The sequence below is a fragment of the Bacillus rossius genome, chromosome 16, assembly GCF_032445375.1.
Source record: "Bacillus rossius redtenbacheri isolate Brsri chromosome 16, Brsri_v3, whole genome shotgun sequence".
Classification (NCBI taxonomy): Eukaryota; Metazoa; Arthropoda; class Insecta; order Phasmatodea; family Bacillidae; genus Bacillus; species Bacillus rossius.
Window position 1 is genome coordinate 14,650,311 of NC_086343.1, and position 27,989 is coordinate 14,678,299.

General features: G+C 35.6%; 3 protein-coding genes across 4 annotated transcripts; 2 read left to right on the top strand and 1 right to left on the bottom strand.

Annotated features, from left to right (window-relative positions):
• Positions 1-759: 759 nt before the first annotated feature.
• Positions 760-18,285, top strand: LOC134540135 (cytoplasmic tRNA 2-thiolation protein 2-A). Of its 2 annotated transcripts, none has more exons than XM_063382662.1 (9): positions 760-1,011; positions 4,672-4,746; positions 5,210-5,409; positions 6,869-7,112; positions 7,766-7,901; positions 9,754-9,885; positions 12,834-12,989; positions 13,646-13,888; positions 18,143-18,285. In XM_063382662.1, exons 1-9 carry the CDS (start codon positions 944-946, stop codon positions 18,239-18,241), a joined length of 1,353 nt encoding a protein of 450 aa, XP_063238732.1. In that variant the 5' UTR covers positions 760-943; the 3' UTR covers positions 18,242-18,285. The 2 variants fall into 2 exon arrangements, with proteins under 2 accessions (XP_063238732.1, XP_063238733.1); XM_063382663.1 differs by having other exon boundaries at positions 761-866.
• On the top strand, positions 18,276-25,040 carry LOC134540137 (uncharacterized). Its single transcript, XM_063382665.1, has 4 exons — positions 18,276-21,723; positions 22,535-22,623; positions 22,983-23,211; positions 24,557-25,040. Exons 1-4 carry the CDS (start codon positions 21,315-21,317, stop codon positions 24,802-24,804), a joined length of 975 nt encoding a protein of 324 aa, XP_063238735.1. The 5' UTR covers positions 18,276-21,314; the 3' UTR covers positions 24,805-25,040.
• LOC134540136 (putative nuclease HARBI1) lies at positions 24,966-27,888 on the bottom strand. Its single transcript, XM_063382664.1, has 3 exons — positions 27,445-27,888; positions 26,851-27,137; positions 24,966-25,856 (listed from the first exon to the last, which is right to left on the bottom strand). The coding sequence occupies exons 1-3, from the start codon at positions 27,687-27,689 to the stop codon at positions 25,291-25,293; spliced, it is 1,098 nt and encodes a 365-aa protein (XP_063238734.1). The 5' UTR covers positions 27,690-27,888; the 3' UTR covers positions 24,966-25,290.
• Positions 27,889-27,989: the final 101 nt, after the last annotated feature.

Sequence of the window (27,989 nt, forward strand, 5' to 3'; positions counted from 1 at the left end):
ACCTGTGGAAAAATATACATAATTATATTTGTTGTAGTTCGGCTTAGGGATATGCCACACCCGGCCGGATCCTTCCGCCGACGTAGCACTTGTTGCCTGGTGTTCGCCTCGTTGCACGATCTACACTTTGGTGCGCGCACGGGCGCGTTCGGTGCACACGCCTTTGCGAGACAATGATGATGCATAGCGGTCTATGCGACATAGAAGAGAATTGGCGGTCGGCGTCAAGTGTCAGCTTATATTTAATGGAGAAAACAAGACACATAACTTAAAGCAAATACAATATTTGCATCAAGCTTTTAAGCACAAAGTAATTAGTAAAATATGATTGTGATGATATCTATCTAAATGCGTTTTTTTAACTAAATAAATGTTCTAATGAAAAGTGAACGTCTTTGTTTCCATCCAACATCGCGTATATTATTTATACTAAACCAAATTTTCAAATATACTTTTATGCATTTTTTATTTAAGAAATAGGTTAATATATCATTTTAAAATTTTTTTCAACGATAATGTGGTGAAATTAGCCCTAATATTTATTAAAGTAATTTAGTTTTCAGTTGTGATAAATGTTTTATTTACATAACTCTTGATGTGTCAATAAGCACTATTTATTTATTTTTCATTGATTAATTAAAAGTTCTAACCACTCCTTATTCTATACACTATTATGATAAAGTTGTAAATTTTAAAAAGTAAACGTTTTATGAAACTAGTCGATTATTTAACAGTAGCACAGACATAAGAAGTAACGAACCGTAGTCATAAAAAACTTAATAACGAAATGACAGTTTTGTGTTATTAAGTTGGCCTTGTGGAAGAAAATTATGCTTTAAATTCTGGCTACATTCGAAATGTTGTTGGTGCGTGTTTATAGTTTTTTAAAACTGTTATTTTAGTAATATTTATAATTGTCGTTTTGTATTTTAAAAGTTAAATTATGTGTAGCGTTTTCGAAGCTGACGTGGATACGAATGGCTTAATGGAAGAAAAGAATAGACAAGAAATGTAATTTATTTTTTATTCATAATTCGAATTTTGAATTGGCTTAACTTATAAATCAGATTTTACCACGTGTTTAGGAAAAACACGTTTTCTACTTAATATTTCTGTGGTGTTCAGTTCTAAACAAATTAAATATGGAGTATGTCAAAAATAACTCTTTTTTTTTAACTTTTTATTGATAACAATGTTTTAAGATTTAATTCGATAGAATTTTCAAGCATACTTTGTACACACATGCACACAAAATCTCATTTTTAAACGAACTGAGACGCTTAGCCTTGGTTTTTCTCCGGGCGAAAATCATCACATGTGGGCACAGTCCATTTTCAATTATTTTATTTTTTCTGATCAATGTTTTTTTCATCTATGTTTTTTTACCCAGTGCCTGTAAAATTATATTGCAGAAAACCAGAAGTTTTAATTGTGATCTTGTTTTGTTACTTAAAACATGTTTTGGTAAATATGTTGTGTACGTATTAGCGCCAAAAAAAATCGTAAAAATCTGAAATAACTTTCATTATATGCTCTTTTACGTCCTCTTTTCATAACCGCCTGCGGAGATAAGAAATTCTAATTACTTTTGGAGATATCGCTGTTCTTATTTTGCAATACAAGACCTATGTAATCATTTGACCGTTGCCATTTTATATTTTGCCGTGTGCGCGTGAATGCCTAAATAACAGAAATTTTCCATTAGGTAAGGTTAGTTACATTATAAATACTTCAAATTAAACGGAAATTAAAAATAATATCTATTTATTTTACTTGTATAGTTTTAAGTATTTATAATGTAACACCTGAACTAACAAAACGGGACAAAGGTAGATTAGGTCAGGACAAAGCTAGCTGCTATAAAAATGGGTGTGAGATTGGAGCAATAGAGCATTTTTGACAACTCTTATTTTGACATGCTATCTTTGAAGCTACTCATTGCGATAGCTCTCGCTGAGACATCGACATTGGGCCAGAGTGAGTGAGAGGGTGCTATAGTGGAAAATCTGAACAAATAAAAATAAATTATATAAAATGTGAAGTGATTTAGAGTAGAAACTCGCAATCTTCAATAAGACAGTTTTGCAACATGGAATGTGGCGAGGCAGAAAGGGGTGAAAAGGAAACTGAGGGTGGGTTACTGGTCTCTGAATTCAATTTTGAACTTCATGGCATTTTCTTGACATAAAATACAGACTTAAAATGGAGTGGGGTTTGGGGGGGGGGGGGGGATACCCTGATAAAACTTTGAAAAAGAGCCACTTTTCTATAGAAAAAATTTATAAATTTGAAGATTTTTTTTTCCTAAAATGTTTTTTTCAATAATATCTTAAGTAGGTGTTATACATAAAGTTGTTTAGAAAGAGAGCGAGTAAGAGAATTATCTAATTCACCAGCTTATAACAATTTTTTTAGTTTGCCACATGCAAAAGTTGATATTCAGTCCTGTCTAGGATTGAAATGGGTTCTTCCATGGTAGTCTTGAGTGGAACTGGTGTGTTGAAATGTGGCGACACTGCAGCAGAGGCCAGCTAGCTGCATAGTTACCGCTGGGGCCGGCTAGCTTCTTTTTGTGACTTTTTCTTTTCGAATTGATTCGGCACATAGAGTATGCAGTTATAATTTTGACTTTCTTCATAGGAAAGCTAGACTAGCTTAAAACTTGATTTAGCAAATACCTACAGCAATTTATAATGGGCTAGTCTAATAATTGCTTCATTTTGCTGAATTTGTAGCCAAAAGGATCTATTTTGTATATACCTATATTTTCTATACACTATATTATGATATATTTTCTCAACTCAGTAATTTTCTACTAGATGATCAATAATTCAAAGTTTTAAAGGCAAAATAGTATTTTTTTAAACTTTTAACTAGTTTAAGGGATTTTATTTTATTAGTTGTATTTATATTCATTTTATATCTACTGTATTAAATCTGTCTTTCATATATAAGCTTTATTAGTATGAAAAGTGAACGGTTCCAAACACTAACCTGTGTGCTTTGAATTTTTTTCTTGCAAGTCTACCATTGATCTATTCTTAATTTATAGAAGAAAAAAAATGTGTGCTTGAAGTCCACGTGTGATAAAAGTGAAACTTCTTCCTTATTATATTATTTGGTATAGTAAACATAATTCCATTTGGCTGAGGTCACAGATCAAAAAAATATATGCAAGTACGCGAGCACTAAATGATGCTATTGTGCAAGATTGCAAGTGTTAATGTACAAGTATCAAGTTTGAAAGTATGTAAGTTTGCAATGTTCAAGTATGCTGAGTCATGTCTATCTCTTCCCTGCCTTCTCTACCGGTTCCCCCACCACATACCTAACTATTCCCCTCCTCTCCCGGTTCCCCTACCACAACCTCTCATATGATAGAAATTTCATAACGCTCGAAAATTGTAGCCCCATCAGCAAAAAATGTTCACGCAAAAAACCTATATATCGCAAGGGTAAAAGTAGCAACATGATTTTACGAAATGCTTGGATGAAACAGTTCTTGCTCGTATGTAAGGCTATAAAATTTACCAATGTTGATGATTATTAATTGCTGATATTTGTGGCACATAAAAAGAAGTACAATTAAGTAGTGTTGAACAAGATGGTGCTATTGATTTATCATGGCTAGCCGAACATCAGATGTACCGAATGCGTTGCATGTAAATGTCTAGACGTTGAACTTGACATTTTCCCCTAACCTGGAATTATCATTGCCTGTGTATTTGGTATTTTTGTAAATGTGTATTGAGGATGAAATTTTAATATGCATCAAAAAGCACGCATTAAACAATAGAAATTTGACAGGTTGAAAATCAACTCTGCATGGCAGAAACTGCTATTGCCACGAGCCGAAGTCGTCAAGATGGTAGACCCACGTGTGGCAACATGCACCCGTGCATGTAAACGTTATAGTAGTGAAACTATCCTGGAATACATTTTGTAATCTTAAATAGTCATAAGAACTTATAAATAGTAACTTTAAAAATACCTAAAATTTACTTGCCAAAAAACTGTGTTGGGGCGAAGATGGCATCAAAGATATTTAACATTTTGTTGGTTCTCTAAAGCATTATGAATGTGGCGCCATCTTTCAGGTATTTTTCAAACAAAAAGTTGCAGTCCAATAGATCCTGGCTTTGGACTTGAATTTCGACAAGGAATTTTATTAAAAAACTTTGCAATAAGAAGAGTATTCTTATTCACTTAAGCAAGCAATATAATAAGCTGCCGCCAAATTTACAGGTACCTAACATAATTCCAAACAAACGGCTCTCTCAAGGACAAATAAAATACTTCTTTGTTGGATTTCTTGTCCACTGTGCCAGTTTTGTCTTATAATAATTCTAATCAATACCGAAATATGAACATAAAGATGTGTTCTATTCATTTTTCAGACTTTTGTTTTTCACATTCAAAGATGTCTGATCGGCTATACTCGCCACAGAAATGGTGGTTGTTTCAGTTGATGGTGAATTAGAAAAAATTGCACAGTGTCATTGTGCGAAATTGCACGCACAAAAAGAGATCTAATTCATGCGATAAAAAAATTAACTATAATAGTTTACATAAAGTTCAGTGATATTAGTCATATCCACTAAGTATGAATATGTGCATTTTATTTTTTCATGTAAGCATGTTATATTTTACTCAGGTTTTTCTCTTTTACAGAACGGGAAAGATGTGCAGAAAGTGCAGTCAAGTTAAAGCAGATGTTAACTTAAGAGTCAAGGATGCATATTGCAGGTAGGCAGTATAAAGTAGTGTCTGAAAGTTCTTGTGATTGAAACATGAGGATATTGTTAGCAATAAGTTGTAGCTTGCTGTCAAGCTTTTATTTGAAAGAGTACGTATTGCATTTTTATAATGTTCTTTCAGACACTAGATGCTTCAGGATGGCTTTATCGGGATGCTAAAAAGGACTTTCTGGATTACTTTTACTTATTAAATGTCACCAATATAATTTGCTCTGATTGGTCTGAGAATTTTTTTCTGTGCATTTATAGTTGCCATCTTTTGTAGTATCTGACATACCATATGTAAATAATGAGAAGAAAAGAAAATAATTTTTAAAATTTTTGTAAATTCAAGAGTTGTGCTGATGACACACTGAATTGTTGCAGTAGATATCACAGAAATGAGAACACTGCCGTACATAATTTTAATTTTTTTACTCAGATGCGTTATGGGTTTGTGCACGATTCAACAGGGAGTGTTTCCTGCTCACGTGCACGCACAAGTTCCGCGCCGAACTGGGCAAGTCGAAGCTCATGCGAGCGCACGATCACGGGCTGGTCGCCCACTCGGGCGGGCAGTCCAGCTCGGCCCTGCTGCACCTCGTCTGGGCGGGGCTCCGAGGACACTCGCACAAGAAGCTGTTCTTCAGGGCATCCGTCCTCTATGTCGACGGTGAGTGCGAGTTGTGCATTATGATGGTAAGTCGGTAACTGTACGGTGATGGTGAGTGTGTACTGTATGTGGGTGGTGAGTCTGTGCTGTGTCTTGATGGTGAGTCTGTGCTGTGTGTTAATGGTGAGTTGCAGTGTATGTTGGTTAGCCTGTAGTGCATCTTGATGGTGAGTGTTTTTTTTTGTAGTTTTGATTGTTAAATATGTTTTTTCGAGTTGTTGGTGAATATTCCTTGCGTATTGGTGGTTAAGTCTGAGTGTGTATGCTGGTGGTGAATCTATTGTTAAAGGCAGTACCACACCTGCCCTGTGGTTTGCATTGGAAGCCCTGGCCCTTTGCTGCTAAACTGCTCCATCTCTCGACTGGTGTGACGGTAAAGTCTGGAGGCAGCTGCTGGCAGTTACATGGTCTCTGGCTGGCGGGGAGTGTAGGGTGGGCATGAAGTAGGAGGAATGAAGGGCCTCGACTGTGGTTGGCACACTTCTGCCCCCTTCCCCCCCCCCCTTCTCCTCTTCCTGAGGTACGGGAGGGGTGGTGTGCGGCTGGGTCCGTGCGAGCTTGGCGTTGAGCAAGGAACTGACATCGGTGCCCTTCGAGTGAGGTGCGGCACGCAACAATGTTAATGACATGTTGTGTATCTTGGTTGGTGAGTTTTTTTTGTGCATCGGTTGGTTAGGTTGGTGATAAACCTGTTGTAAATATGAATGGTGAATCTGTTTTGCATTCTGATGGTAATCTCAGATCTGTTGTGTATGTTTTTGGTGTACGCTAGCCTATTGTACAGGGCATGCTGAAGCATTAAATTTTGTTATTCATCCATTTTATTTACCATTGCAACAGACTTGAATTCAAGTGCCAAGCATCAAGTCTGATGGGTCTGTTTATGATGAGAGTTGTTAATATTGATGGTGAGTATGTAGATGGTGAATTTAGTGTGAAAGTTGATGGTAAATGTATTGCATTCATTGGTGATGGTGAGTTTGTTATACGTGTGTTGAGGGCTAGTGTGCTAGTCTCTTATTTACTTTGGTTATAGTTAATTATGTGTTAACTGATGTACTGTTTAATGTTGTGGTATATAATAGCTTTTCTTCAGAAAGGATAGTAAACAAAAAACAAATGTTATTGTATCTACAATAATTAATTTTTTATTTTTCAAAATCTTCTTTATGAGCCATTTTACCACTTTTATATAGGTACTAGCTACAACAGTACTTATTGCTTACACTTATTTCAGGTTTGGTTAATGCAGCTGAACTTTTTTCTGTGTTACTTTCTTCATAATGAATCCAGGAATCCAGTTTTGATTTGCAACTCACCTACCTTTACTAGAGTCTGGTACATTAGCTAACTGGCTATCATTTTTTTGCTTTGTGTATTAATTTTTTATAATTCTAATAAATAAACTTTTTTTTTCTGCTGGAACTGAAGCATCGGGTTTTCGTCATTGTCCTTCCAGAAGGAGCTGTTTTGGCCCAGTCGCTCGAAGAACGCAGGAGGATTTGCTCGGACGTGAGGGAACGGGTCGAAAAGCTGGGGTTCCCGTTCTACGTGGCAACACTGTCGAGCGCTCTACAGCGGAACGAAACCTCGGACCCGGGGAGTGAACTACGCGTAGACCCCGGCGCTGACGCAGAGCTGTCCAACCTCGTCGAGAGTGCCAGGGAATTGACGGCCAAAGAGGATTTGCTGCAGAAACTGCGGTAAGAAACTTTCCGTCTATGGCAGTTCTTTGTACATTTCGTATTGAATGCTGAATTAAGCTGTAAACACCGTGATGAGCATTTGATAAGTGGCATATTTAACTCTGTTTCTCTACAGAAATTTAAGTATGTTAGTATTAATTAGGCACTTAAAATGATTAACTTGAGAGTGAATTCATTTGTATTGTATTTGAGATGGGACCAACACCAATTAAATATAAACCTTAAATACAACCTGCCAAATTATTGATAAATTTTAAGTATTATATTATTATTTCCAAAAATTGATCATTTTTACAGATCTATGTTTCTTTCCTACAGAAATTTAAGTGTAATTTCGGTATACTAGCATTTGATATTCATGGTATCAAAAATTACTTTTTGAGAGATAATTGTATGGTAAATTTTTGAAGTATAAATTTTTATATTGTTTTCTGATGCTATTAATTCTTCTCAGGATATGTTATTCTTACAATTTATTAATGGGATTGTTTTGACTTGAAATGACTGTCGCCCCAGAACTTGTGTTTTGATGTTGTCAGCATTGTTAAGTTTCTAGGGAAGGCTTACATAGAGTTGCACCATTTGAAAGGGGAAAAATGAGTAGGCGTACAATCTAAAGTTATTTCTTAATATAATTTTTTTTTTCACAGAAATAATTTGATTGTGTCAGTTGGTGAACACCTGAAATGCACAAAAGTATTTCTAGCAGAAAATTGTGACCAGATAGCAACAAAAATACTTGCAAACGTATCGCTTGGAAGGGGCGCTCAGCTGCCTTTAGATGTGGTACGTAACACTTAACATAAATTCTCCTTGTGTTACTTAAGATTATGTTAACTTGTGAATAATTGGCTAGTCGTAGATGATGCTCTAGTTAGCTGTGTAAAAGACAGCCTTTTTTTTTTTTTTTTTCTAACATTCAGGAGTAGACTTATATGGCATGCATTAAACTTGGTTAGGTTAGGTTAGGCAAAGAAAAGCATCAGTTTGGAACAAGAATTACATAATGATTAGAGGCACTGGAAAATCGTAAAAACGATATAGACGCGAATAAAAGCGATAAAATGGTTTATCGACGAATAAGCGCTACAATCCCGTTTTTAGAAGTAAGTATTAAAATTTCAAGTAATATTAAAATTTCCAGTAAATTTTAAATAAACCATTTCTTATTATAAACGGCCTAACCTCATACAATAAAGAACATTCTTTATTTTATGCATCTTCTTACCGTGTGTGAAGATTACTTAATAAACGGTGACGATGGCGAGCCATGTAAACAATCAACACTATCTATGAATCTTGTAAATAACACGAAACACAATTTAAATACGCATAGACACGCGCGGAAACTTGGTTAACGGCAAACGTAACGTACGACCCAAACAAATGTAAACGGTTAAAGATAGACATTTATTTACGTGCGTGAATATTTTCACGGGAAAGAAAGTGAAAACATTGAAGCAGCCATGTTTGCAAACGTGTGCTTGCGTGCGTGATATTAACACAAGCAATCAAATTATTTACTGTTAAATGACAACTAAAATATAAAAATGAATTAATTTAAGTTTACAACACATGCAGCTTATATTTGGCAAATACAAAAAAAAAAATCTACTTCAGTCAAATTCGTTAGCACTTTAACGGGAAAAAAATATGGCAGCAAGGTAGCTCTATGCTTTTTCGCTGATTTGTTGAACTTACCTAGTGTTTTCCTAATTTCCTAACCCGAAAAACAAACGGTAAATTGTGAAACTAAAATATTGAGGTGCTATTCACAATAAAATTAAGGTTATTAAAGTCGGTTTTCTGTATCCCATTGGCGTGAAATGCAGTTAGAACTATAAAAAATATTTTTTTTTTTTACTGTTATGGGACGGACAAAATCTGTTACTGTGCATTCATGTGCAGAGCAATACAAGTCGCACCATTTCTATGTTAGTGACACTAACATACTTATGTGCAAAGCTTGCAACATCCGCATAAACTGGGAGAAGAATTAAAATTAATGCTATATAAATGCTATATGGCAAAATATAAATGCTACGAACAGCCATTATAAACGCTATTTTCCAGTGCCTCTAATAATGATGCTACAAAGATGGCAGGAAAACAGGCTATGATTGAAATTTATTTTAAATCACCACAGGACTGAACCTATAAGTACTGTAGTATTTAACTTCAGACAATTTTGTAAAGTAAGTTGATTTTTTTCTGTTGCTTTGTTGTAAAACACAATTATTATGTTTTTAATGTGTAATATTAGAACACAATTTGACACAATCTGACATAATTACATACTATCAAACTTAGTGTTTAATAAATAAATGTATCATTTGTCATTTCATATGTATTTATTTATTTATTTATTTATTTATTTATTAATATTGTAACATGCCCACCAACAGCCGAGGGCTTTAGCAGTGGGCACGACAAAGCGGTACTGTACATATATTTAGCATTTTGAGTTGAAGGTCTCCTTTCTATATGCTTTTATCATTGATCTACTGAGCTGCATTCATGCTAATTTTTTATTTTATTATGGCCCATCTAAGCAAGACTGTGTTCTCTTAACATTCAGTGAACTGTAAACAAAATAAAAACATAACTTTATTTTTAAAAAGATTGCATTATGTTCTAGGGCTTTTGCAACAATTTGCGTTCGGGAATGCAGATTCTCCGGCCACTTCGCACTTTTTCTAAGAAAGAAGTTGCGTTTTATAACTTATACAATAAGTTGGAGACTGTGACAATACCCTCGCTTCAAACAAAGGTAAGATTTAGATTAAAAATATTATTCTTATTGTCTTGTGTTTGCCGAAGTACCACTCTCTGTTCTTAATATATGAATATAAATGATAGTTTTTACACTGTTTATGAATGAGCTTACCGCTCTTTGTGCCTCAGTAGCGTACTACAGTAAATGTTCTTTAATCTGACATGCTATGGTTCGGCGCGTTCCGTATCACGACACTAACCGAGCCACTCAGGTTCACACTGCTCAAGTGGATTCACGCTCCAGGCCTCGGTTGTCAGGTTGCATCATTGCTCTGCAGGAGTTGTTGGTTCGCTCAGAGTATATAATTACTGTCTTTTAATTAGATACAGCATATCTATTTTCAGTCTCCATTAAAAACTGTCATAGTTCAAAACTAAACTGTAAATAAATCCTTGATGATGGGTAATTCCACATCAAATCAGAACACACATTCTACCTGACACTCTTAGATGTCAGTGATTTGTTTTTGTTTATAGTTTACGTGCATGAAGTAAATGAAGCAAAAAGGTTTTTTTTTTTTTTTTTTTTTTTTTTTTTTTTTTTTTTTTTTTTTTTTTTTTCCAATTTTCAAAATTTAAAATAAAATCACTTTTGCTTATTTTTGATCGAGAAAATTTTTATTAGTTCGAGAAATGTTGATGTTAGAAAGCTTAAATTGGACCAATTTTTTAAATCTTTTTAAATTGGCTTTCATATGACATACAACTCGATAGGGGTTTCTTCATTAAAAAATTATAAAAAAGTATGGAAAATCCCAAATTTTGGTTTACTCAAAAAGTGACAAAATAAATTTTTTTTAAAAAATTCCCAAAATTTGGCTACGCCATTCTTATTTTAAGTACTAAAAATTATTTTGGGATTATTTAGGATTCATGAGATATGAAGCATAAATCTGTGATCTATGTTAAGAGCAGATATTTAATAGTACCAATTTTTGTTCATTTATTTATTTTTAACCACTAAAGTGTGAATATTGGTATTTTAAGTACACCAATCCCTCACTTAGCACGACTAATTCGTTCCTAAAAATGTTCGTGTTAATCGAAATCGCGTATTCTGAAGCATTAGTCCCCATAAATATAAGGCTAAATTATTTAATGTGTTCCAAGATGTGTAGGGAAGTAATCTTTACATAATATAAATGGAATAATACTTGAAAATGCATATGTCATATCATTTATCTTTTTAAGCCTACCACCGAATACGTTAGATAAAGAAAACATGGCACAGTGTAACGGGAGATAAGTGGTAACATATTTACCGTCAGTCAGCAGGTTGGCTTGCCCGCCCAGGCGTGACCTTCAACACGCGCGTGCGTCTGTCTGCCTGCTGTTGCAAGCAGCTGGATCCTTTGTTATTACGTTTAAAACTTAACAAAATTAAAACACTTTTATGAAATTAAGAACCGGTTTTATATAACTTTAAAACACACAGCCATATGTAAACATTTAATTTGTTATGCACACCTCTTATAAAAGCGGCTATGTAAACAAATCAGTTAACAGATAAACAGATTTAGATTTTCCCTAGAGCACAAACATAACATTAAAATAAAGTAAACTCCCGGTATATCGCGCCCCGATTGATCGCGGAATCGGGTATATCGCGGGTCAAACCATGTCCCCCAGTCAGAAATAAATAATAATAATGGAATAAATGGTTGACAGCCGATTAGGATAATTTTGCGTTGTAACTAACAAACTAAGCATCGGGCAGAAAAAAGCCTAGGCGTAGAAAATGTCCGCAGTAAAATTCTAAACAAGATATCTCCGTACATTATTCCTCTATCTTGTAGGGTTTTCAAATTATGGTCCAATCCAGCCCAGTGATATTTTCTGAAACACTAGTTCTTAACGTCGCTTTATCTCACAAATGAAGCATCGGACAGGGGACCTGATAAAGCCCACCGTCCAGCGACATTATCCAGCGTGACTCGGCTAACCGCACACACTGCACTTACTTTGTTACGGACACTGACGAAGCAGATACTGTGGCTAACACCACGAGACTGGCAGCAGCAGCTTGTGTGTATGGCGGCGTGTGGCGCGCTCGTAGGCCGTGCGACTAACTGTGCGCGGCACGCGGCAAAATAAAAACAATTCAACATTTAATATTTATCTTTAAAATTTATTATTTTTATTTTTTCACCCGTGTTTAGTGGAAACTGCGGATGCAAAGTCCGCACAAAGGCGTCTATACTGTGCGTGCTTGCCGACCTATTAGAACACAGGCGGTGTTTTATGCCTTTTGACCTTGGTCACATCGAAACATCGCGGTTATGCAACAACGCGGGTAAAAGTTATGTCCCCCGACAACCGCGTTAAATAGGGAGTGTACGTATGTACAATATGTACATATACAAAACATAAAAGTTAGTTAAATATTTTCTGGGGTGAAATTAACTCTATCATCTTGCTTTTTTTTTAAAAAACGTGTCCAATTTAATCTGCTTTGGTTTCTGTACGGTACGGCCTGGTCTGCAGCCGGGCATCAACAGTACGGCCCGGTGTTTGTTTATCTGCGTGCGCATCTCTTTCCCCTCGCATTCCAAACCACTCTTCCCCCCTCGAATTCCATACCTGACGTCGCGTCGTTTCTGAAATTTTTTTTATCCTGTGGCGATTTCGTGCTAACTGAAATTTACAGACGTGCTATTCGAGACTAGGGCAGTAAAATTTACATTGTGCTAACTGAATTTGCATTAATTGAAGACGTGCTATGCGAGGGATTGGTGTACTCGCATGAAAAGTGATTGCTAAAAATTTATGTATGCAGGACTCTAAAAAACAAAAAAAGTATTGTGGACACAGAATGATTAAATCATTTTAATTGGCCCATCTGTTTTGGACAGTGCTGGAATGTTTGTCACCCCCTCGTCCTGGGAGATAGTTCTGGAGGTGGCAGTTCGAGGTGCATCACGTGAGTTCGCCGTTTATTTCCAGTTGGACTCGCACGCGAGCATCCAGCGGCTGACGGAGAGGTTCGTGGCGGAGCTGCAGGAGAACTTCCCGGCCACCGTGTCCACGGTGTTCCGCACCGGGGACAAGCTGGCGGGGCAGCGGTGCCACGAAGCGGATGAGAGCTGTGCGCTCTGCCAGGTACTGGTCGATGTTTGGTTGCAGGCTACAAGTATTTTTTTACCTAGTTAATCAATGTACCTGTGAAAAAATAAATCACAGCAAGCTCTTTAGTCTGTATAAATTAAGTTTTGTATGCTAATTAGTAATGGGTCATATCCAAATTTTCTTGACTCTTGTTTTGATTTTGGATCACGAGTACATAGAATCTACCCTTCTTTGAATCCAAAATAGTGAAATGAAATAATTTACAATAAAATAAAAATATATCTAATATTGTGTTGAAACATTCAACATTTAAATTTTTGTTTCGTGAACTATGAAAAAAAAAAAAAAATACAATTAAACCTTGTAAATTTGAGTTTCAATTGTCATATTGTTCAATTTACCACATTTCCTCCAGTATTTTTTTTAAATTATTTTCCTCAAATCTCAAAACTTTTAAATAGTACAGAATCAATGGTAAGTCGAGGGTACTGGCATTTGACGGGCACATTTTAAATCCTAATCGTGGCGATGAGTAATTAAATATATTCCATGTGGAGTAATTACAATGTACGTATAAAATATTTTCTGATCCCCCATCATATTTTTTTCTTGTTCAGAAAAAGCGCAAGTTCACATTGAAATATGAAAATATGACTTCAAAATATACATATATATTTTTTCCCCCCCAGGGGTGTCTTGACACGAAAGAGCAGCAGTCGTCTGCTCTTCAAGCCACCAACTTCTCCAGGTTGGTTTCGACGCTCGGCCCGTCCGGGTTCGCAGGGGGGAGTGTTGAAGCAAGCCCGGCCGCGGGCAACGTAAGGCCTGCTGGTGACAGCTGTGAGTGCAGCGGTCGTTGTTCTCCCGGCGTCTCCAGGCAGGACGTGAACCACGCCTTGTGTTACGGCTGTCGGTTGATAGTCAACAGTATGGTAGGTTTCAGTTTCCTACTCCTTCCATGTGGTCGTAGTTTTGGAAGTGGTGTGTACACTTAACTTCCTCAATCTGCTACGTAAATCTCTTCAATTAGACCTGTGCGGTTTCCTGATTTTTCATTTCAGGTTTCAGTGTCTTTAAAATACCAGATGGGAATCTGACTTCTGAACCCTTCGGTTTTGGTTAACCCATTCTTTCGATGTCATCAGTATGTCACGACGTGATACCCAAAAGACTATATCGTAGTTTAAGTATGTGTAAACTGTAGACTGTAGAGAAAAAATTTCTAGCAATGGGCTGAGATTCAAAAACTCAAGCCAAGTCGAGCGAGTAGCTAAAGCTTGACTCAAAAGTCAAATTCATTATACTCTACAGGATGAGACTCAACTATATTTTTCTTATAACCCTATACACATTTGACATGTGTAACAGCATAAAATTTTGTAATATTATTTTTGCAAACACTTTACAACATAATCTCATATTTACATTTGCACAGTTTTCTTAAAGTATGGTTAATTGCACATGATTACATTCCCCGTAAAATGTATCACAATTATTCTGCTGGAAAAGACGTACATCATAAATGTATTACACAGCAGACAAATTATGAAAAGACAATACAGTAAAACCTCGTATTTACGTTCTCGTTATTTACGTTTTCCCGCAAATAACGTCATTTTATGTAGGTCCGTTTTATTGTACATTAACTTTCGTGTTGCATTTTCCCTGAAATTACACCGCTACGTAACCAAAAAACCCGGAATGTACGTTTCAAAACACGGTAAAAATGTAAATACTCGTCACGTTAAACATAGATGTGAAAAGTTTGAAGTAGTTCGCCTATTGTCTGTAACCTTTCGTTTTGATGTATCGACAAGTTCTATTGTGCCTCTCCTCTACTAACGTTTTAATCTTTGCTGCCATAGAGAACTTTCGTAGCAGAACCACAGACGGTTTTATTTATGGTGTCATAGAGCACTCTCGTAGCAGAGCATAGTCTGAAGCGCTGAGCTATCGATACTACCGGAAAGCGCTCATACACAGTACGTATATTTAGTAGTGCTGCATTATGTACAGTACATATCTATGATGGTTTTCATTGTTTACATTAGTCAACGTCCGTTTTGGTTAGCACGTGTTTTTTTATCGTTCACAATATTATTTATGGTAAGATTTTGATTGAAGATGGATAGGTATAAAGTTCCACGAAATACTTTATCTATTGAAGATAAAATTAAAATTATTGAGAAGTTTGACAAGCATGTGGGTACCCGAGTGGTTTTGGCCAAGGAACTGAATATTCCTGTTAGTACTTTAAACACAATAATTAAAAATAGGTAAATGCTGATAGATTTTTTTAAGCTAAAATTTAGCATTAACTGCCAATAAAAGTGCTTTCCCACAATTTACACTTTCCCGCAATTTACACTTTTTCCTTGGGGTTCCTTGAAAAGTGCAAATAAGGGGTTTTACTGTATTTTAATGACTGAAATATACACTCTTTTCTACTATAGCTGCAGGTGATAGTATCATGTTCGGCACAAACAGGAAAGTGTTACACAAATATTTTCCTATCTTTCACTATCTAGTAAAAATGGTGGACTGATTTTTTTTTTCAACAAAAAATTATGTATTTTATATTTGGTTAAGTTATTTTTTAAAAGAAATTTGTGATGTGCCATTTTAAAATGCCCAAGTATTGTCATTTTGAAGTCGGGACATTTGTTTCTAACCAGGAAATGGCAGAAGAAAAGGAAAACTAATACAGAGAGTGTATGTACATTTATATTATAGTTTATGTGCAGGATTTTGGTATGTCCATTTAATGAAGTTCAAAAAAAGTAGGTACTTAAAAAGAATTTTCTTATTGTATATGTGTGTTACAGATAGTGCTAGAAGAAGAAGTAAACCTAGATTTACTTGGGAAGTCAAAATAATCAATAAAATAAATTTGAATTCGGCTTTTACCTGTGCATACGTATGTGTGTGTTTGTGTCTGTCTTTATAGTAATAGTATTAGTGGATTACACTGCTGAGGGCTGATTTTTATATAAGGCTGGTTTCTTAGAATACTTAGGTCCTGAAGGAAAGCTATTAAAAATTATTTTTTTTCCTGACATTTTTTTCAGTCCTCTAAGAAAGTGTTTTGATACTTCAAATAGTTTACCAGTAGTTCACCATTTTAAGTAGTGGGTAGGTTAGGTGCATTTAAAAAACAAAAAAAGCTTCAAATTGTGAGAATAGTTGGTTAGGTTGGGATAGTTACATTTAAAATACTGTGAAATACTAATTTAAAAGGTAGCTTTTTTAACCTGACCCACTGTCCTTTCTATTTTATAGTATTTTTAATGTATCTGTCAAGACAAACAATTTTGCTGTTTATTGTAGCTAGTGGCGCGGTGTCCGGGAGGCCACGGCCCCTTCCCACCCCCCAGCGAGAGAGGCATGGTGTTGCCTGGCCATTAGCGACCTGTCAATCATGGCCTTCCCCTGCTCCCTGCACCCCCTGCTAGAGCCCTCGAGCGTGGGCCCGGGCATGGCCTGGTATTTACACCGCTGCCGAGATGTCTCAAGAGTTCTGAGTCGTCACCTCGGGGAATGGGCGAGGCCTGCGCCATCGTTTCAGACACACTTGTGACGTCAAATGGGGCGTCTGGGTGTTTCCTCGTCTGAGCAGTGACGCTCACGTACGGCTTCTGGGTTCTTCCCCGCTTGGCCTCCGCTGGTATAAAAGGGCCCCACCTCTGAGTAATAGGTAGTGGAGTGGCGAGAGAGTCTCTACCTACCGGTGAGTGACTCTGGCGATACCCAAGTGGCAGCATTGGAGCAACTTTTCGGCAGCTATCAAGGAAGATTCTCTCTGGTAGCGATACCAGCAAGGGTGACCCACGAGAGAGTCTCTAGAGATACTTCTGTAGGAGTCTGGGCGACGGTAGCGACAGTCCGGGCGCACGTGGGTGACTGGGGAGGCAGTCGTCCAGTACTGTGGTGAGCAGACAGACACTGGCAGAGTGAGACACTGTCGAGCCGAGCTCCAGTGGGCAGGCTAAGGTGTGATTGATTGGCGTGAGACTGACTTTACGGACAGAGAGTGGTTCCTTATTGAATTTAAGGTGTAGACATTAGTAATTAATAAAACTATAAAATTGATTGGGCTATTCTTACAAACCCATTTTCCGCCATTCGTGACTATATTTTTAATGTAGCTCACCTAACATAAACCGTCTACACTAGTTTGAGGTTTTTTTTTAATGTAGCAGCATACTTAATATATTTAGTGTAGTAATTCTTTTTTTTTTATAATCCGAATGAGAACTGAAGTTTTTTTAATGTAAAATCCGACTGAAACTGAATCACACAGCCATAGGCTGATGTATAAACTTTCTCCGTAGATTTGAGAAAATTTATTACAACATCTATGTCAGTTTTCATACCATTGTAGGATTGTATATTGACTATTCAGCATAGAAATTTGAAGAAATTAGGTGATAAATACCTTTTATAATGTGTCATGTTGATCAAAGCATTCAAATAAGTAAACCGGATTAAATTCATATTTTTCCATTTGGGGGAGCACTATGAATGTTGCAGTGAAACAGGCCTGTTCCTCCATGCTACTCCAGTTGCCTTCCTGGCTCTTTCACACTCCCACATTTCGTCCATTTCCTAGGCTACTGTGGACATCCTTTAGGCCTTTAGGTAGGGTGGCCAGCCTCTCTGGGTGGCAGCTTTAATGGCCTATTTTGCATTGTCTTTTGGCAGGAAAGCAGTTTCTTGCTGACTCTTACAGCCAAGTCAGGTGCAATCTGGGTTCAGTTACCAGCAGGGTCAGACCTGGATTTTTCCACAAGTGAGAAACTGGCGTACACCGATGGTTTTTTCTCCGAGTACTCCCATTTCCTCTACCCATTCATACTGCCCGTACTCCATTGTCTTCTCATCTCATCTGACCACACCACTCATTGTCTCTAATGTCCCCAATATTGACATAATGGTCATAATGGTAAGTATTCATTAATTCATACATTAGTCCAACCCCTGGTTAATGAGCACGGTTAGTACTGTAGTGCAATGTAAAAACCCAACCTTGGCTTTTTTTTTGTTCTGGCGAAAATACAAGTGGATTGTTGGGTGTTGGAGTTTAACGTTGGAGTAAATAAAAATTAGTTACTGCATTTCGGACACTTAGAAGTATCATTATTATTTAATATTGATGAAACTCTTTAATAGTGGGTTTTTATTTCCAGGCTGTGCTTGACCATCTGCCACAAAATGTTCTCTCCACTGCGAGAAAGAAAGTTGCTCTTGGTGAGATGAGGAAGGAAATTGAAAACTTTCTTTTATAATTGTTTTAAAGTTTGTGTATAATATAGTTTGAAAGAAAACAAAATTTGAAGTCATGGTTTTTTTTTATATATATATATTAAACCCACCTTAAAGGTAATTTTAAACACAAAAACACAATTGAGTAAAACTCTGACGTGGACTTAAATCAGTTGTCACATTCAAACGTAGCTCAACTATGTGTGTACTCACTGGGTGTTTGCAAAAAGAGGAAATAGGTTAGGTAGTCCTTGCTGGTAATTACTGTACATACAAAATCTAGATAGACACTGTTAGTAAATTGAATAAAAATATTTGGAGATGCAAAAAAACATGAAGTCAGCCACAATGAAAGTGAAAATTAAAAAAAAAAAAAAGATCATTAAACTACTATGGCCTGTGCTGGTGAGGTAACCTCCCAAAAACTTACCTGTCAATTGATTTAAATAATTTGTACATAATTATTTTATTGTCCTGGGTGAACTGTAGGGCTTTTTCTTATGACCAGACATCACCTGTTTCTTTTAAATGTATTTATTTATTTTTATTGTGCATACAAGGTTTGTATCATTGTTTAAGTCATTAATTATTGAATGTTATTTAAGAGCTGTAAAATGTCATGCAACTGCTAATAATCAATGTCAGATGCCGTTGATTGGAAGCTGTGTGTCTGTATGTGTATGAAATGAAATGCAAGATCTTGGCAGGGCCGGATTTTGGGGAGGGCAACCGGGGCGAAAGCCCCGGGGCCTCCACAAACGGAGGGCCCCCACAATAGAGACTTTGGGGAAAAAATCTTTCAAATTCCGACAAGTAAACACTAGTTAACATCTTTTCCTTCAATATTCTTTTTTTGCTGTTTTGCCTTTACCTACAGTACTTTGTACATACATGATTATATTATTGTTAAATATTAACAGAAACATTCATTAACACTAAAATTTAATTTCATATAATTCTTGTCTCCGATTATATTTATGTATGTTTTTTAAATACTAAGAGAATCTACTTGATTTTACAATAAATTATTTATTGGAAAACTCGACTGAAAAAAATTGTTCATTTTATTTGGAAAATAATTTGGGGCCAGGGGGCCTTCGCTCCTCTGTTGCCTCGAGGCCTCCAGACCTCTAAATCCGGCCCTGGATCTTGGTGGAGGCAGCATTTAATTTTTGGCTGACGTAAGGTCAGCTTTAACAACTGGAATGACAAACCACAAAGGCAGTGATGATGGTGAGAATGATATTGTAACTGTCTAAATCTCTTGTTATTAACGCAACTTTGTGATACATTTTTTTTCCACTTCCCCTCCCGAAATAAATTCCTGCATCTGCCACTGTTTACAATTATAATCACTTGCATTACTTTTTTTTTTTTTTTTTTTTACATATGTAACACTTAGTATATATCAGATGACAAAATTTTAAATTTGTAATGAAACATAAAAGTCAAGTGAACTGTCATGATATATTTGTAATAATGACCCAAGAGATAACAATAATAAAAGAAAATCAAGTAGCCAATTTAAAATGTGAGACCTAGCCTTAAGTAGCTTCTAATAGGAATTATGTATGCCATCTGTAGCATTTTTTTAAATTTATTTATTAAATTTTTGCTCAGTGGTGAAACAGCCATTTTGTTCATGAAATGACGTAATGAGTGGAAATTAATGGTACAATACTAACTGAGCAACTGTACACTGTCATTGGCATGAAAACATGATACTTAGTGTCTCCCCTACAAAACCCTGATCTTTTCTTTTTCATTCAATATGATGGCGTTATTCTCAGGATTATGTGCTTATTTAGTGAAGTGGTTTACTTTATGAGTAAGACAAATATTCAATCTAAAATTTGTAAAGGGGAAAAATTAGTTTTAATATATGATTTCCATTACATATAAGCTACTATTTTTCCATTCAAAATGAATTTGGATTTGCCTAACTTCAAGGACTTAATGAATTTTCAAATGTGGACTGCAAGTGTATTGATCTTGAAGATACAAGAAAGCAAGTATGTCTTCATGTGATACCTGCAAAGTGTGCTCAGTACGTCGGTAAGTAAATCTTTTTTTATTAAATGCATGGTTCACCATGTCTTTTAATGTTGTAGATATTGCCCTTTAATGTAGTGGATAATTATTTTGTGCAGGAAGAGGAATATAGCCCTAAAAAAATATTGTAGTAGGACAGTTTAGGAAATTCGGGCCTTTTAACGTGAATGTTGGCGACACCTGATTGCAATAATCCCAGTTAAGCTTATAGATACATGTTATTTTTAATTTTATCTGTTTATTTAAAAATGAAAGTCATATAAAATGCAATGCGCTAAATTTTTCCAGGAAATTATGGAATACTAACATAAATCAGGTGCTCAAAAGCAGAAAGAAAAGTATCAAATAAAAGGAAATACTTAGGTCATAACAAATTTATTTAATATTGGGTTTGGGTCATCTATTGTCTAGTATGAATGAAAAATTAAGTAAGGAGGTAAATTTGTTCTAAATTCCTCATTGTTCTCAAGAGTTTAACTCGTGTACTGATGTTAGAACTCTGAGGTAGAGGGCTCATGTTCACTAAGCTGGGCCCGCTTTGCCTCGGTGGGTGATGATAAAGGTGAAGACGGGAGAGAATTAGAGGAATTACGTTTGGCAGTACAGACAATTCAGAAAAAAAAAAATGTAGAATTATGTAAAAGCTTACAGAAGTGTCATAATTTAATTAAATTTAGGGCCGGTCTTACCATCCTCTGGGCAAACTTCCAGGTAGCTACCCTGCGGATAAGCTACCCGGACCCTTTACCCGATGGTCCTGTCTTACCATCCCATTTACACCTCCGTGTAGCTAACTGGAACTTGCCCTGTGGATAGCGAGGATGTGTGTTAGGTTGGTATATTATTGACAGAGATATTGGAGAAACGATGATTGTGATTGGCCCTCAGATTTTTATTTTATCTTGCTAAACATTAGAGTACCGAAGGCTTAGTGTATTTACATTTTGATTAAAATTCGCCCGGTAATTTGGGAATATAAACAAACACTTGTCAAGGAGAAGAGGTTACGGTAGTTTTAAATTTGTAGAAGGAATCTTGGTAGAAATGGCCAAGGTTAACGTTCCTGGTAGAAGCAGAGGAAATAATTTTACAAATGAAGAAAAACAATATTTAATAGACTTGGCGGTTTCTTACAAGCATATTTTAGAAAATAAAAAAACGGACAGTGTTACCTGGAAAGATAAGGTCAAAGCTTGGGACAAAATCGCCGGAAAATTCAATGCAGTTGTAGGTGGTGATGGTCCTGCAAGGTCAGCGAAATCGCTTCGCAGCAAATATGAATGTACCAAAAAAGAAATTCGCAAGAAACATGCGTTTCACAAACGCGAAATGATGACAACTGGAGGTGGGCCATACACGCCTATCACAAAAGACGACCCTTCTGAAGAAAAGTTGAAAGCTGTTATTGCTATGAGTGTGGTGGGACTTGATAGTAATTTCGACAACGACTGTGGTAAGTAATATTTTATGTATTCAGGCCTATTCGTTATTTCACTACTAGACTAGGGCTACATTATTAGTGCACTGTTCTGGTACCTACTTATTATGGAATCCGTCAATCTTACAAATTATAATACATGATACACACACTATATATATATATATATATATATATATATGTATATATATATATATATATCACATTTTGCATGATGCATATTAACATTGTTTTATTCATAAAACAATACCGGAATAATAGTGGTAAAATGTGGCAAATATTTGCAAACGCAAAACATGGCAATATGCAGACAGGCATTGATAATAGTAAGATCCAGCTAAATAATCATTTTTTGAAAATGTAATACATAAGGACTCTGCAAATTATTAATTTAATTATTTTTTTATAACATTTTAAAGCCTCAAAAATTGTTCTGTGCACTGTATGAATGTGTTATTTGATCAATAAATGAGCTCTTGTATCCAAGTAAAGAGGTAGGTCTATGTTTTTTTTTTTTTTAATTTATAGGCAATACAAAAGCAGCATTTTGTAATGTCTTCTTTCTAACCGCTTTGAATATTGGTAGGCCTACTAAGAATTGAGCAATGCACTTATCCTACAGCTTCATACTGCTCTCTGTTGCCTATAAATCATGGCTGCATGCATAGTCACCACTTTCAACTATATAAATACCTATTTCTGTAGTTTTTTTCATCTGTTACAAGTTATCATGTTTACTTGTTCATTTATCTTGCAATTTTGCAATTAAGATATTTTGGTTCCTATTTCATGTGTGTTTATTGATATAAGCAAATGTTTGTCGCAGATCCTGGTCCATCAAGTGTGGTCTGTGTATCACCACCAAGTATGAAGTCATCAGCTGTTGAAAATGAGAACAATAGTTGCTATGTTGTGGTATGTAACTAAGTTATTACAAAAAATTAATTTTAACTTAATGTGCTGGGGCGGTGAAACCATTGTGCCAGGGAGGTCGTATTACCCCCTATTAATCTGCTAAAATGGTCATGTTCTCAAAAGGTACTTATACAAAATTATACATTACGCATAGAATAAATATGTGTATAAAACACTATTTACCATACCTAACGTGCTTTGTACTCCAGTTTGTGCTTTGATCATGTGCAATGCATACAAAAAATCATTTTAAATTTTGACCCTTTAATGATGAATATCTCCTACCCCTGATTGTGTGTGATATTTACAAAATATTTTCTTTCATAACACCCACATTATAAACATCTCTTTTGTCACAGGAAATAATGCCAGGTGATGGTGGTGATGATGATGATGATGAAACTGATGGTGCTGCACAGACCGAGTTGGGCGAGCTGCCAAAAAATAAAGTACAGGAACACAAGTGGATAACAGCTATAAACAGACAGAAGCAGTCATCACCGCCAACCATTACTGCTCACACTCAAAATATGCAAACTGTTACTGTACAGGAACAGGAGATATTGGCTTCTCCCACAACATCAAAAGGCAAGTATCAAAACCTTTGTTTTTAAAATGATATTCTGCTGTATGAAAAAATTCACACATTGTTTTGTAGCCTGTTATTTTTAAATGGACAGATTTATTTATTCATACAGCCTTTTTGTCTAGTACATACTGAAATTAGAATGTTTAATATTTGCTTAAACATAATTACATCAAGTTACATTAAAACATTAAGATTTAAGATTTGTTATAATACACATCTGTTAGTACTAGTTTTAATATACTAATTAATAGCCTAGCGGCATTTATTTTGCTTTTGTCTTAAATAATTACAGGAAGGTAATTTTTACATTATACTTCAAAAACCTTATTAAAAAGGATTCATATTTAAATATTTAATTAAAAATTTTAGTGTCTGTAGATATGTAATATTCATAAATGCACATACAAAATGTGAGTCAGTTTATAGAAATATAATAGGTCTCTAAAAGAAGTAGCTTTGCTATGCATAACACATATAACAAACTCCCACCACAAAATTATTACATAAGGCCAGCTAGAAATTAATTGTTTTTAATTAGTTATTAAGGTATTTTTCCACAGAGTAAATTGCCAATAAGTAGCATTTTATTGTTTTTTTGAATTGTTTAAAATTATCAATTTCTGTCTACCAGTAACTTATCAGACTTAGCTATGTGGTACCAGTTTTCTGTCCTAAGTAATGTATCATAAAGATATTTCAACAGGTAAAGTTTGTTTGTCTGAAAACATTTACGACTGTTAACAACAAATATATGTGGTTCTATGCTAGAAAGAAAGAAATTTAAAAAGTTATCTTCATTACAAATCACAAAAATAAATCATACTTGCTTATCAATAAATGTTGGCTTCATTACTTCTCAGTCACAAATTGCAGAACAAGGACAAACTTCATACTGGTACATGTATTGAAAAGATACAGTTTATGCTCACTCTGTTAGCTGAGAGTGATATTCAGTAAATAATAAAGAGGTTCATTGATGTATTGTAATAAAATCTGGTAGTGGGGATATATATAGTACTAGTTAAAATCCATAAAGTTACAAGCTAGTGTTTCATTTTTTTTTAAATTAATTTATTACCAAGAATGTTTTTGTTGATTTTGCTAACCAATAAAAATGCTGGGGAACAGAGATATTGTTTTCTCAGCAGTAGTAAATAACACACGCTGCTACATAGGTGGTAGGCCTATACATAAGGCTCCTGTGATGTGACAAAATTATACATTAAAACCACATTTTAGTATGGATTGTATGGAGTGTTTGTTTACAGATTGTACACTTATGTTAAAAATACATTCTTTGCATCTTGTATTTTAAAGTAATGAGGATGTTTTCATTATTTCTAGGCAAATATCTTGGAGATGCACAACTAGCATACAGGAGAAGACGAAATACAAAGAAAGTGCAGTCTTCTGGAAGCATGACAATGAAAAAATTTGAAGATTTGGCAGAGCATAAAACCAGCTTAGTAGAATTGCAGAAGGAAGTACTACAGCAGACTCTAATCCATCAAAAAGAGAAGCACGAAATGGAAATAGCATTGCTAAAAATTAAGCTGGCTGTTGAAGAAAGGAAACTAGCATCACTACATTAATCCACCGTATTCTTTGAATACAATTTCTTTCAACGTTGTTAAAATATATATGTTATAGAAGTAAAAGTAAAGTAGTTTTTACATGTCAAGTTGAAATGATTGTCAAAAAGCAAAAATAAATGCTTAGTGTGATTATGCAGATATGTAGCAACATCCAATTCAAAATTGATGCACAAATATTTTGTCTCCAGTACAAATTACATTTATATTAAAAAATATATCTTTAACTATTGCTGTAATTGGTAGTATTTTTATTCCTGCAGAAAGTACTTATTAGTGGCACAAGAAACTTAAAATCACTCCTTACAAAGGCACCTGAAACAATATGAGTACACACTATACTGAATTATCTTGACCAATTTTTTTTATTCTCATGCATCTTTATCTTACACATTCATCATATACATTAACAACCACAAATTATTTTTTTGAATCATAGGCCTACTTGCTTTTAACATTTGCCAGCAACTTATATTAACGTAAATTTTAAAAAAAATTATTTATCAAATTTCTGCGCAATATGTCATTGCCAGCCATGACTGCCGCTTCATCATTCCACTGATGGTCTTGTGGAACTTGCTGTACAAGATCAGGGTCGTCTGGTGGCTGCTCTTCTGCGGCATCCAATGCAATGTTGTGCAGAATAGCTACAGCCACAACAACAGCTTGGGCAACTGGCAAAGACAACCTCATCCCCAAACTTAAAATGGGAAACCTTCGCTTCAAAACACCATATTGTCTTTCAACAACATTACGTGTACGAATGTGTGCTTCATTGTACCTGTTTTCTGCAGGAGTTTCTGGATGAAGAAGAGGTGTCAACAAATAAACCCTATTTTCATAACCACTGTCTCCAAGCAGAATTCCACTGCGAAAGTTTCCATTCTCAAACTGATGGCAGAGGTTTGAATTATTGAAAACTGTCTGATCATGTGTTGCACCTGGCCAACGAGCAACAATGTCACAGATTTTCAGGTGGGCATCTGACACCGTCTGAACATTTAAGGAAAAATACCCTTTCCTATTCCTGAAGTACTCAGCATTTTGACCACCTGTAAAAAATTAAATAGTAGTGCAACGAATATAAATCACATCCATTTATAAATATATTTTACTATATGCAAAATGTATTACAAAGTTTCATTATTCAAAAGTAGGACTACAATCACACCAATACCTAATAAGTAGGGACTGGAAAAATTCGCGGTTTCAATGACCACTAGGATAGACTCCACGATTCTCTATGTACTCGGGCAACTACTATCACCTGGTCATTGGCTACCGACTCGGGACACCTGTTTACTGCGATTCTTATGATTTGATACTACTTTTGTTGAGTGTTTGGCATTGGCTCAGACTTCTTCAGGTAAATTGCGGTCCAATCACTGACGTAGCATTAAGCTAAACGAGTTTGGATTCCAGCCTGTCTCAAAAGGAATCCGCAAATTTTTCCGGTCTCTTACTAATAAGCACTGAGAGCTATGATACTTTAATTTTCATGTGAAGGGATATGCAAAGAATGAAGAAGCAATATATGTAATTTGATCACATAAATTAATACAAATTTATTAACTGCAGAATGTTACAAGAGAAAATCAAATGACATAACATACATATTCTTGGCTCTGTATAAGCTACTTTTAACCGGTGCGCCAGCTGCATTTTAGTGACATTAAGAACTTACGCCCTGAACAGATGAGCTATAATTCTACCAATTGCTGCCCCAAACATTGCTTTTTTAAAGCTGCGATTTTTGTTTAAAAAAAGGCTTTGTTCATGTACGTGATCATTAAACATTTTTTGACATGCAGTTATTGATATACATATTTATGATTCACATAACATGCAAGTTTAATTAGAATTTTCTTTCTCTTTAAGACAATTCTTGTCAAATGAAACTACAGCTGTAATTCACACTGTGACCATAGTTTCTGTTTACCAAGTGCAACAAAGGGGGGCAGCAAAACGTGCAAAAAAAACTAAAGCTCATGTATACGCAAACATATGCCCTATTATAGTGAAACATGATTTTTAAAAAATACCCACCTGGGGACTGAAGTCTTACATGTGTGCAATCAATAGCACCAATTACTTTTGGAAACTGGGCCATTTCGTAGAAATTTGTCTGAGCATTTCTTATTTCTTGCACAGTCGATGGCATCCTAATATATACAGGTCTCAATGAAGCAATTCCAAAAGTCACTTCTTTAATTATTCTAGAAGCTGTTGCTTTACTGACACCTACGAAATCGCCAACACTGGATAGCATTGTTCCCAGGGCATAAAATCGCAGTGTCAGCAACAGTTTGTTCAGTGGCGAGACTGCATGATTTCTGGGGGAAAAGCAACAAGATGACAAACTGTTGTTTACATGTAGGTTAGGACACTGGGGTAGGAATACAAAAAGGCTCTTTGAAAATTCAGAACAGCCAAAATAAAGCACATTCTGAATGTAATTTACAAAATAAAAGCAGAAATATTTTATTGAAGCGATGTTGACAATGTAAACATTATGCAGATGTTATGGTCCGATATAACCTATAAACATATAATTTTCATTCAATTTTACAGAGTATATAGCATAAGCATATATTTGTAATGTAAAAACAAATGCATTTTTCTTTTGGTAAAAGCAATCACCTGTCTGTTCGCGATCTAATCAGTGGTTCAAGCTCTTCCAACAAGTGCAGAACTGTATCTTTACTTAGCCTGAATCTCGCTGAAAACTCTTTATCGTTCCATTGGTTCAAATGGTCTGGTCTTTCTCTAAAATTACGTGGACCTCTTGCTAAAGCATTGATTACTTCAATGATCTCTTCATCGTCATCGTCTCCAAAAATCTCACCAACATTATTGACGACATCGACGACACCTGCTTCGGCCATTTCGATAAACGAGTGAAGAAAATTACAGTCCGTGCACCACGTTTTTGCAAATGAACACAAACACACTGCAATAAACGCGCTACGATGTGGCGCACAGATTATATAGTTATCTGCCGGGTAGCGATTTACCCAGAGCTTCAACCTCCCGGTAAAATTGACAATTATTTATCTTCCGGGTTCGCCTACTCATAGATGGTAAGACATGCGTGTGACCTATTGATCTGCCGGAGCCCAACTGCTTGTTCAAGAGAGGAGACAGGAGTATACCATAAAATGTTAACATAACAGTGACAAATTATC

Bases quoted from the DNA above. Each gene is read 5' to 3' on its own strand.
- LOC134540135 (XM_063382662.1), top strand. From the start codon at position 944: ATGTGTAGCGTTTTCGAAGCTGACGTGGATACGAATGGCTTAATGGAA. The intron at 7,902-9,753 runs GTACGTAACACT...ATTATGTTCTAG, and splicing joins CTCAGCTGCCTTTAGATGTG to GGCTTTTGCAACAATTTGCG. The intron at 12,990-13,645 runs GTACTGGTCGAT...TTTCCCCCCCAG, and splicing joins AGAGCTGTGCGCTCTGCCAG to GGGTGTCTTGACACGAAAGA.
- LOC134540137 (XM_063382665.1), top strand. From the start codon at position 21,315: ATGGCCAAGGTTAACGTTCCTGGTAGAAGCAGAGGAAATAATTTTACA. The intron at 21,724-22,534 runs GTAAGTAATATT...TGTTTGTCGCAG, and splicing joins TAATTTCGACAACGACTGTG to ATCCTGGTCCATCAAGTGTG. The intron at 22,624-22,982 runs GTATGTAACTAA...CTTTTGTCACAG, and splicing joins ACAATAGTTGCTATGTTGTG to GAAATAATGCCAGGTGATGG.
- LOC134540136 (XM_063382664.1), bottom strand. From the start codon at position 27,689: ATGGCCGAAGCAGGTGTCGTCGATGTCGTCAATAATGTTGGTGAGATT. The intron at 27,138-27,444 runs GTGATTGCTTTT...CTTTTCCCCCAG, and splicing joins ATTAGATCGCGAACAGACAG to AAATCATGCAGTCTCGCCAC. The intron at 25,857-26,850 runs GTGGGTATTTTT...AATTTTTTACAG, and splicing joins TGTAAGACTTCAGTCCCCAG to GTGGTCAAAATGCTGAGTAC.